Genomic DNA, 12,207 nt, shown 5'->3' with positions numbered 1-12,207 from the left:
CCCTACCTGAAGATGACTTAAAATGACTTGAAATATACATGCGTGGAATCGAGTTTAACGCAGATCTGTGTGAGTGTGATGGGGGAGACAGTTGAGTGACCTTTGACCTCTGTTGTGTGAAGTGAGATAGATTAAAGAACAATGACTCTAGAGAAAGAACAGCGGTGGATGATGGACGAGCACGTCACATCAAGGTCTCGGAGCTGAAGCCTTTAAACGGTGGATCAGATACAGTTGTGAAGATCACAGACCACAACGCATTCCCTCAGTGTAACATCATAACAGAGCCGGTGTATATTTGCATGTTTTCTATCATAAATGAGTCGGGTGAAAGTGTTTTAAGCGCTCGGCTCATCAGGGGTGAAGGTGGATCATTAGTTCTCTTTCTCCCTGAGGAACGACGTCTCTCATAAGAATAGAAAATGCACAATGAAGACAAACCGGCAGCGAGAGCGGCGATACATCATCCCTGTCTCTGCTAATTACTATCATATCCTTCAGTCACGAGGCATTGAGTCGTTCCTCCTCTGAGACACTGACGAACACACAACACACTAAACTCAACAACATTCATCCCGTTAGTGGCATCTATGTGCGGGATACACAAACACCAAGAGCCATAACCACAACAATAACTAATATACAGACAGCTGGGTCATTCCGTGTCAAATCAACCAAATTTCGGAAACTACCGGACTCAAATGTTAGGGGTTTTTTTTCTGTACACCTGAGAATTTAGTTTGAGACCAACATAAATTACTCTGAAATGTTAATTTGGGAATTGAGAGAAGAAACCACGTTGATGACCCGAGTCTGTAGTGGAGTAGTGTGTTTAATGTGAACCTAGAGGTTGTGAGTGTGTGCGTGTGTGTGTGTGTGTGTGTGTGTGTGTGTGTGTGTGTGTGTGTGTGTGTGTGTGTGTGTGTGTGTGTGTGTGTGTACCCCACCACATCTGTTCTGTGCAGTGCGGATTGGATCGATTCCTTTCCTAAAGCTCCTCCTGTCAGATTTTAGGGAAAAATCTGATCTATTGGTCATTAATCCTGTAGATTACTCAGTCGCGCCGAAAGAACACACGCAGTGTAATATGATACACCACTGTTTTGCCAGATGAGAAGTTTATCTATGTATCATCTTTTTTCTCTTTTAATTCCTTTTATAACTGTATCATCTTTCTATATCTTTTAATTCCTGTTTTAATTTTCCTTGCTTTAATTTTGTGATTATTTTTATTAATTTCTGTGTAAATCACTTTGAATTACCATAGTGTATGAAATGTGCTATATAAATAAACATTGTCTGCGTTGCCTACAAAGACAAACATAAATAGTGATGAAAGCCAAAATATTGAATGTCACAGATGTACATTTACCGAGTGAGGGTCAAAATGACAATTTTCACCTGAGATTTGGAGCCAAATTACAGGGGGGTAAAAGTGACTTTAGAAAGATGGCAGCATCATTATTTTATTTTTACACAGAGATTGGTTAGTGTATTAGTAAAATCTGTTGACTTTAGCAATCTTTGTTTCATCATATGTCAACGGTGACCGTTCAAAAATGGGAAAAAGCACTTATTGTGTTTTTTTCCTCAAGTTCACATGTATGTAGTGGCATCTATGTGTGGGATTCCCAAACACCAAGAGCCAAAACCACAACCATAACTAATATACTAGTTAATATTAATAACTAATAATATGTTAATGAGTGAGTCATTGCGTTTCAACCGATTCATTTAAATGGCTGATTCATTCCGGAACGAATCATTGAATCATTCATTCAACTAATTTGTTCATTCAGTAACGAAACAATTTTAATATTGACAGCAACTACAATAACCATAACAATAACTATGATGATAACTATAATATTAACTATAACAATAACCTCAATGACAACTATGATAATTTTGATTATAACTATAGCAAAAGCTATAGGAGGAACTAACAACCACAACGACATCCAAAACAATAATGAGAACCATAACAACTACAGTAATAACAATTACTACAGCAATATCAAAACACAATAACTGTGGTAACTATGATAACTACAACAATAACCATAACGATGATAACCAAAACTATATTGCAGAGCTGCATGATTCTGGATAAACTAGGAATCACAATCCTTTTGTTTAAAGTAAAAATCACGATTCTCCCATGATTTTGAAGACAACTAAACAAAATCACATGTAATTCACTTACACAGATGTTCTGTAACAATGCTAATTGCTGTGATCTATTTAAAAGTATTTAATTCATTTTAATAATTATTTTTTTATTGGGTTGAGTGAATGATTCAATGACTCGCTCAAAGACTTCACTTGTTTCATTACTGGATGAATCAGCATTTTTGAATGAATGATTCAATGACTCACTCACAAAGACTTCACCTGTTTATTACTGGATAAAATAGCATTTTTAATGAATCTCTTGAATATATGATTCAATGACTCACTCATAAATACTTCACCTGTTTCATTAATGGATGAATCAGCATTTCTGAATAAATCTCTTGAATGTTTGATTCAATGACTAGCTCATAAATACTTGTTTCATTACTGGATGAATCAGCATTTTTGAATGAATCTCTTGAATGAATGATTCAATGACTCACTTATAAAGACTTCATTACTGGATGAATCAGTGTTTTTGAGCGAATCTCTTGAATAAATGATTCAATAACAAACACATTTTTTAAACAATCACTATATTTATTAATTTTATGCTCAAACCAGAGTAAGAATGGGCTGTCGGCCGCGTTGACAGGATTAAAAGCCTCACCTTGGCCTCTGATGTGGGCTCCAGGTAACACAGGCGGTTTCCCAAACCCTCAGCGCTCAGACAGAACTTGCGGTTTTCCTTCTGAATGCAGGCCACACACTGCAGGACCACCTCATCGTCCTGACAAACACAGGGTTATCACGTGTTTAGATTAATGAATAAAAAACGGTTGAAAGGATCAACAGACTTCAGTGTTCCAACAAAAGAACATTTAACATTTAAATATAATGTTTATTAAATACAAAATGTTTAAAGTCAACAAATGTTTCAAACGGATTAAAGTGCAAAAGTGTATCTCGTATCTCTATAAAAGTGTGTGTGTGTGTGTGAGAGAGTGTGAGTGATAGAGTGAGTCTGTGTGTGTGTGTGTGTGTGTGTGTGTGTGTGTGTGTGTGTGTGTGTGTGTGTGAGAGAGTGTGAGTGATAGAGTGATAGAGTGAGTCTGTGTGTGTGTGTGTGTGTGTGTGTGTGTGTGTGTGTGTGTGTGTGTGTGTGTGTGTGTGTGTGTGTGTGTGTGTGTGTGTGTGAGGGTCTGTGTGAAAGTGAGTGTGGGTGTGTGTGTGCGCGTGTGCGTGTGTGTGTGTGAGAGAGTGTGAGTGATAGAGTGAGTCTGTGTGTGTGTGTGTGTGTGTGTGTGTGTGTGTGTGTGTGTGTCTGTGTCTGTGTGTGTGAGAGTGTGTGTGTGAGAGTGTGTGTGTGTGAGAGTGTGTGTGTGTGTGTGTGAGTCTGTGTGTGTGTGTGTGTGTGTGTGTGTGTGGGTCTGTGTGTGTGTGTGAGAGTCTGTGTGAAAGTGAGTGTGGGTGTGTGTGTGTGCGCGTGTGCGTGTGTGTGTGTGAGAGAGTGTGAGTGATAGAGTGAGTCTGTGTGTGTGTGTGTGTGTGTGTGTCTGTGTCTGTGTGTGTGAGAGTGTGTGTGTGAGAGTGTGTGTGTGTGTGTGTGGGTCTGTGTGTGCATGTGTGCGTGTGTGAGCATATCAGTCACTGTGCTGCAGTTTACTCATTGTAAAAATGGAAACAGATCAGTCTGAATCCTCTCCATTAATTAACCTTTGTGATCATAATCTTAATTGTTTTTGCTGCTCACATTCGCAGAGTTAAGTGTGTGGGTTCATTGACCTTCGACCCTGTGTGATGCACCAGTGCAGATGTCAGTTAGCAGCTTTATGTTTAATAAAGCAGACGGTGGGATCTGTGAGCGATTGCAGAACCTCGTCTGATTAAATGAAGCATCTGGATACACTCACACACACACACACACCCTCTCACGCTCACACACACACACGCTCACGCACACACACACTCACGCACACACACACACACACACACTCACGCACACACACGCTCACGCACACACACGCTCACGCACACACACGCTCACGCACACACACGCTCACGCTCACACATGCCCACACACACTCACACACGCACAAACACTCACACACGCACAAACACTCACACACACACACACCCTCTCACGCTCACACACACACACCCTCTCACGCTCACACACACACACACCCTCTCACGCTCACACACACACACCCTCACGCACACACACGCTCACGCACACACACACTCACGCACACACACGCTCACGCACACACACGCTCACGCACACACACGCTCACGCTCACACATGCCCACACACACTCACACACGCACAAACACTCACACACGCACAAACACTCACACACACACACACCCTCTCACGCTCACACACACACACGCTCAAGCACACACATGCTCACGCACACACACGCTCACGCACACACATGCTCACGCACACACACATTCACGCACGCACACACTCACACACACACACACAGACATAAAGATATTTTTTCGAGGAAAAAATGCTTAAATATGTGATTTTGGTGATCAAAGATGAGTTTAAGGGATAAAATGATGGACTGCAGGGAGACTTTAAGTGTTTGTTGGGTCTGAATCATGAATCATTGTTCTGATGTCCTGCCGAAGTGAATCATGAGCGCTCAGACAGAACGGATGCAATTATTTCCTGTTCCTGTGACTCAGATCGGCTAATAACGCTTAACACTGCACAAAAATCACACAACACACTCATCACACAACACACACCTCGCTAGTGTCCATCCATCACATCTAATGAGAAACCTTAGAAACCAAAGAACGCACTAGAATAAATGATTCTTCTCCTAATACTCTCATTTAACACAGATTATTATCTGTTCAACTGAAATATGAAAGATACCTTTATTTGAAAGTAATTAAACGCCACTGACGTCTGATATGACTGAGACTGAAGTGAGCTTTAATGCTTCGTCCGAACGAGTTTATGAGCCAAACTCATGATAAACAATGATTCGTTTACAGAGCAAATAAACGTCAAAACTCCTGCACTGCATATTTACTGTTGCTCATCCAGTGAAGATCAAGACTAATAAAAGCATCTGCTAAATGAATAAGAAATATAGCCAGAGGACAAAAACATATTCATGCCACAATACACACGACATCATCAACAGCAAATGTCCGGAGGATCCAGGTCATTTCCCAAAGGAAAAGAGGAATCATAAACCTGAAACATTTACATTGATGCTTTTATCCAAAGCGTAAATATGATCAGATTCCCTGGGAATCGAACCTGTACAGGTTCAGTACGTCAATTTTCTTACAGAAAATAAGCTCTAAACTAGAGATGCACCGATATGATAATTTGTCCGATACCGATAACCGATAATTCTATATATTTGAAAGCCGATAACCGATATTTGGCCTATAAATCTATAAAATAATTTTTGAGAGCCTGATTACAAAAACACAAGTCTCATCATGTCCCAATCACACCATTATAACGATGCTCTCGTTATAATTGTATGTCTATATGACAGACTTGCACTCCACAAAGTTTATCCCTTGAAAACACTCTTTGTGTTGCCAGGCCAGTTGATGAACACTTTGTAAAGAAACTACGTGCCTATAGATCGTTTTTGTAGATTACACGAAGACCATAACGGTATCGTTTTCAAAAGTTTGCTTTTTCAGGCTCTAAAATGCCATTGTCACGTAAATGATCGGCCAAAATGCGTATGTTTTCAGTATTTAGTTAAAAACAGTGTTGTGTAAACGGTTCAAAAAGTGAATCATTTTGCGAATCAATTGATTCAGACTGTCAGAATACTCAGTTTCTCCCATCACTATTAGTTTATATTAACAATCATTAACTATGGAAGCACCGATATCAACAATTTGGCCGATACCGATAACTGATAATTCTTTTTATTTGAAATCCGATAACCGATACATTTGCCGATAAATCTAAATTCAAATTTTGTTATATTTTTTGAGAGCCTGATTGCAAAAACACAAGTCTCATCATTAAAAGCCATGACCCAAACACACAATTATAATGATGTTCTCATAATAATGTTATGTAGCCGATATGACAGAACTGTAAAAAACACTGAACTGTATTTTCCTTTTTTGAAGTTATTTCAATCATAAGGTGGTGGTGGGTGGCGGGTGGCGGGTTGGGGGGGGGTGGTTGTAATTGCATAACTCCTGACACAAATTAACTTAAATACTGAAACTTGAGTCTTATATCTTTTTAATAATCATAATAATTATTCTCTCTAGGCCAATTAAATTAAGATTATGATAAATTATTGACATTGCACTCTTTAGCAGTAGCACTTGCGCAATTCTACATATCCCTTTTCCTTAGTTCCGTGGTTCTCCAATTTTTTAAAGTGCCGTACCCCTCTTCCACTTAGACTGCAGTCACACTTTTTCCATTAAGGGACAATATTCTCCCCCTTTAATACATTTTTCCATGTCATTTTTTTACCTTTGTAATACCTTTAAAAAATGAATAATTCTTTAAAAAAAACAATGTTCAACAAATAGGCAATGTTAAAAATCGTTTAATATTTATAAAAATATTATTTTTCAAATCGCCAGTAGGTGGCGGTAACTCATTGTCTTTAACGTTATGTGTGAGTCATCGAGTCTGTAAACTGAAGCGCGTCGAGTCGCTCCTGTCTATGATGCCTAGTTCACACTACATGATTTTAAAACGTCGGGCTGAACTGTGCGGTTCACACTACATGACTTGCTCTCTGTGAAATCAGGAGTGTTCAAGTTGTTGAGCTGTTCACACCACACGACACAACGTGATTGATCCGCAACAGGAGGTAACGCACTACACGAGTTGACAACAACTCTGTGACCCAACGATTCTATCTTGTCTACAAACCACGTTTTGTCACACAAAAAAACACGCGGACCGGACATGAGGCGAAAGCGCACGCACGCCGAAGAAGAACTCAAACACGGCCGCGAATATGGACGTCAGACAGAAACTAGAGCTGCAAACTGTTTGCGCGATGATTTGCTCTGAGAAAAAAACGCAAAAAAAGAAAAAATAAGAGAGTATGGGCGAAAGAGTGGATCTGCATACGCGAACAGCAGGGATTGTCTGTGCTACAGAGAGAGTTGGAGGCGAGTACAGCATGTTTATATCGGAGATGTAGCTGCATGTTTATGTTTGGCTGACGGCAAAAATCGTGTATTTACCCGGTGACCTCAACTCATGCCTTGCTGTGATTGGCTGTTGCTCATGACATCAGTGAGATTGAGTCGTGCGACAGCTCTGCATATCTAGCATGCTAGAAATTTTTCTAGGCTCGGCGACGCGTCTGCGAGGGTCTTTGATGCGTTGTTTGCTCTTTCATACTAACAGATTGGCGAGTGTTCATGGCCCGCTAATCCCCCGCGATTTGCACGCGATAACACCCTGTCGGCGAGCTCAACGATTTGCAAATCGGGCTTAAATCGGGCTTAAAATCATGTAGTGTGAACTAGGCTTGAGTCGCTCTTCTAAAATTCGCACTGCTAACATAAAGCCCGCCTACTTTGATTTGATTGGTCATCTCAAATATTCTGACATTGATGAGCAGTGAAAGCTGCGGGAAACCCTGTTAAACAGTGCGAATCTGAAGAGTCTCAGCTGAAGGAAATAATACATTATTTATCGGGATTAAATTTGCTCATTTGAATTCTGCCGAAGGCATTCAGAATATATGCGCTTCCCAAATAATGACTAAAAGTAAGTCTTTGAGAATAGTTCGCCTCGCGTAGGGATGTGAATTTCTGCCAAAAATGCCATTCGACAATCGAGGAGCAAAAGTCGAATATATCGTTCGAAAAAAAAAAAAACGCACACTCACAATGACAGAAAGGGAGGCCAATTTCATCTTTAGCAATTTGTCATCAAACAAACTGTTTATTAATTGAACAAGTAACATGTTTTCGTTGTTTGTTTTTTTAACATAGTAGGCTAATTGGAAGAAGAAAAAAACAATAAGCACGACGTAGCTACAGTCCGTTTTTGCATCGCCAACCCAGATGCTCGTTAGATCAAAAAATAATGTCATATGTCATAATGATTTGATGTGAACCTGCCTTTTCCCGGCAATAGCCTCCTCCTTTTTAAACAAATTAGTTTTCGATGTAAACTATTCGTGTGACTATGCCCCTGCACAATACACACACATTACCGCGGGATGGCGGGTGTTCAGTCACAATGGTAGCTTATGTAAAACCTGTTAACCTTTGCCAGTGCGCCGACGCTCTGAAGCGTTTTTCTGTAGCCTATAAATTAAAGTATATGTCCAGAAAGCAGAAAATGTCAAACTTTGTAGTAGTGCTATCGTGGCGTAAAAATCTTTTTGGTTGTAAAATGTATTACGAAGATGTTCAACTAATAAAGATCTTCATCGCTGGCAAAAATATGATGCATTTGCAGATTTGCTTTCACTAGACTAAACTAGATCCACTGCCACTTCATCCAACGCTCTTGATGTTCTTAAAGGGTCACTCCACCTCTGGAAAGATGAATGTGTATTTAAAATGGGTAATATGTAGAAGAAATGTGAAATTATTTTTGAATTTGGAGCTGTCTAGAACTGAGAAAAGACAGAAAATGTATTTTTGGCTTATGTGGATGAAAGACAACAACTCCCAGAATGCACTTGCTTCGCTGCCCTAGGAGGCCACGCCTACCGGTAACAGAGCGCAGTAGTTAAACAACAAGTCTAGGCTACTAGTGAGTCTCCGTGAGTCTGCCCGAAAATGTGTTTCGAGATTGCCCAAAATGTCCGGGATTCGGCTTTTGCGTTCTACAGTCGCCATTCATCATGTTTACTGTGGCGAGCAGGACGAGTGAAGACCGTGTGGAGAACGACGCGAGGCCGGTGGCGTGATTACTGATGAGCGACACCTGTGAGTCGCACCGGTCTCGTATCTCTCACGGAGGAGCGGGAATTTTCTTAGCAATGTTAAAACGCACATCAACCGATCACTTGTTTAGCGTTCACACTACATTCAGATTCACCGATCAGAATGAATTCAGTTAGATTGAAACAAAAGCTGTGCATGTAAACAATAAATGGCGACCGCAGAAAGCAAAAGCTGAATCCCGGACATTGACAGCCGGACATGTCTGGGAAAAAGAGGACGGTAACCCCTAAAGTTACTACTCAGCTTTCTCCACAGAACAAGAGCCTGCTAGCTTACCTTCCAAAAAAGATGGCTGACACTAATGTGTAATCCCAATCCTCCATAATGCATCCGTCTGCGTATTCAGTACCTTCGTCCATATTTTCAAACAGTTTCCGCCGGTGAAATCAAACGCACTGGCACTGATCTGTGATTGGTCTGTTAGCGCATTAGGTCCAGCCCCCTATGGGCGGGTTTGAACGGGTGAGATCTAGTGCTTGTAGTCTTTACAGAAATCCCCCTGTCTTACACTTCCTCCTACAATGACGTAAAATGACGATTTTTGCGTCATTGTAGGAGGAAGTGAAAAAGGTAAATGGAGGATTTCTCTCGTCTCAGGGGAAAATGAGAGAGTGTTGCACGACCATTCAATAGTATAACTGTGTTTCTAACAATGGAAAGCTTAATGCAAATGGGTGGAGTGACCCTTTAAATCTTCCTGTTACGAATCCGAATCGAGTGTGATTGAACGCGCTTCAGACGATTCACTGCGTGAGGAACTGAACAGATCATTCAGACTGATTCGCGAACCGATTTAGACCATAGACAGTATAAGAAGTGGACAGAGCCGTCTCATTGGAACTCAGTCGAGACAGTTGAAGCCCATTTTTAGCGATTTTTTAGCACTTCCGTTCCTGACGCGCAGACTCAAACCGACTCAAACTAAGCTTGATGACGTGAGCAACCTGTCTGACAGACGTAAATCTTCTAGTAGCTGTGCGTGAAAATTGCCAACGTTAATCACTTCATATGTATTCACTTGCCACATACCGAATTATTTCCAATTCCCCAAAAACGTTGTTGAAATATTTTGTCCCGTTGCTTTTATGGACTCATTATCTATGGGCTTCTCCCTTGACGGGACGTCCCCCCGATTGCCTGCGAGCTTCTCCTCCTGTCTATACGGTAATGTCTCTATTGTGCGACAAAAAGTCGCGTGGTTATGACGCAATGGTTAGCCTGTTTTTAACAAAAACTGCTACTATGGGGCCATAACGTAAGATACAAAGTAATGGAGCCTTTTATACATTGTCGTGTTTATTTAGAAACGAGTGTGAAAAAGAGTGATTCATTTGTAAATTGAGCATCGCTCATGCCCATAAAAAGATACAGCGCGCATGGAATAAACTCATTTAACAACATGTAATTGCATTAAAATAAAGTAACGAGAGGAACGTCGCCCAACGTAACGTGTAAAAGTATACGCCTTGTGTCCCTGATGCCGGGCGTACACCAAAGGATTTTCACAGTCCCAGACTAAAGACCGGCAGTCTTCAGGAATCTTACTGGAGTCTCGGCGCGCTCCCGTCGCCTCGATCGTTAAATGTGAGGTGATGATCTGCAGTCGGCGACCCGATTTATGCCAGTCTTTCTCTAGTCTTTCATATCAAACATGTTTGATATTATCGCAAGTCTTTAGTCTGAGACTAAAAACTGTGAACCCAAGTCTTTAGATGTGAGCTGATAATCTTATAAAGTCTTTTCAAAGTCTTTAGGTGTACAGAAAGCATGACAGGGAAATACCCTGCTGCGCGATCTCTGACAGTAGGCGCGGCGTCAATTATGTCAAATGGAATTGCGCGAAAATATAACGATATTCGAAAAAGCTATTTTATGATCTCAACCCAACTTTGAGAATAGATTAACAGGGATATTTTTTTTTATATCCCGATAAGAGTCTCACGTTAACGCAGATAATGGCCCACCACTAATATATATATATATAAATATATATATATATATCGGCAATATATTCTTATTGGGCCGATAACATTAAAAATGTTAAATTTATATTAAAAACATTTATCGGCCGATACGGTGGCCGATTTATCGTGCATCCCGAATAATTTGTTTACCCTTCTCTAAACTATACAGGGAACCCTTCATCACTATAATATCAAAGGTTATAATAGTCCAAATTGAATTGCTATTTATTTTTAGATATAATCAACACTCAAATAAAAAGTAGTTTTAAATTTACACTGAACAAGGGAGTTTTTAAATCCACTTTTTAATGATATAATTGCGTTTCTACTCCATTTAAATGTTGGCTGTCATAACTTGCTTACATGTATTCAAACATATATTAAATGTTAAAGAACAGGTTAATTCAAAATATAAGAATATGTAATATATTACATTTCTATAGTCATTTTTCTAGCTAACTATCGAGTTTATGGTCACTGAATGGCTTTAAATGTGACATTTGTTCTCCAGCTGTTTTATTGGCTGACTGATTGATCGATATGAGACGCATATAACACTGAATCTTTCAACACTTTCTGATCTTCATTGATGTTTATTTGCTGCTGTTATTTATATTTATTTATAATTATGCACGCACACAGTAGTAGTACAGAGGAAGAGATGATCGGTTCAGTCACACACATTAAAGACACACACACACACACACGTATTGATAAAACTGACAGAATTTGAAAGTTGATACTTTGTTAAACAAGCTTATTGCAGTTATTGGATGGCAAGCGACCGACACAATGAAAACAGAAAACCACACAGACTAAAAGATTGATATCAGTTCATAAAACTGCAGATTAATCGATATTGTCCATCCAGCCCTAATAAACACTATGAGAGCACAGCAGGTTTATAGAGAAACACTGCGTCTGCATTTATCCGTGCTGATGTTTTGGACATTTTGATTAAACACACGCACGCACACACACACACACACACACACACACACACACACACACACACACACACACACACACACACACACACACACACACACACACACACACACACAGCCGAGCACATACATCTCAGACTGGGATTTAACTTCGGTTTACCACTTTACACTGGCTGGAGGAAAAGAGCACAGGGTTTCTATTCCTGTGCCGACGGTGTGTGTGTGTGTGTGTG

The 12,207-nt window shown here is 40.2% G+C and overlaps 1 protein-coding gene across 1 annotated transcript in view; it reads right to left on the bottom strand.

The window, feature by feature from the left end:
- The window catches only part of LOC143731046 (ryanodine receptor 3), a 260,828-nt gene that overhangs the window by 241,323 nt on the left and 7,298 nt on the right, over nt 1–12,207 (bottom strand). The window contains exon 2 of the mRNA XM_077221685.1: nt 2,786–2,905. Coding sequence (XP_077077800.1) covers nt 2,786–2,905 — 120 coding nt within the window. The remainder of the gene's footprint in view (nt 1–2,785; nt 2,906–12,207) is intronic.

The sequence above is a fragment of the Siphateles boraxobius genome, unplaced genomic scaffold (genome assembly GCF_051911475.1).
Source record: "Siphateles boraxobius isolate OS27281-9 unplaced genomic scaffold, OSU_SipBor_1 85, whole genome shotgun sequence".
Lineage (NCBI taxonomy): Eukaryota > Metazoa > Chordata > Actinopteri > Cypriniformes > Leuciscidae > Siphateles > Siphateles boraxobius.
Note: the sequence above shows the minus strand (reverse complement) of the source record. Positions and strands in the feature narration are given on the sequence as shown.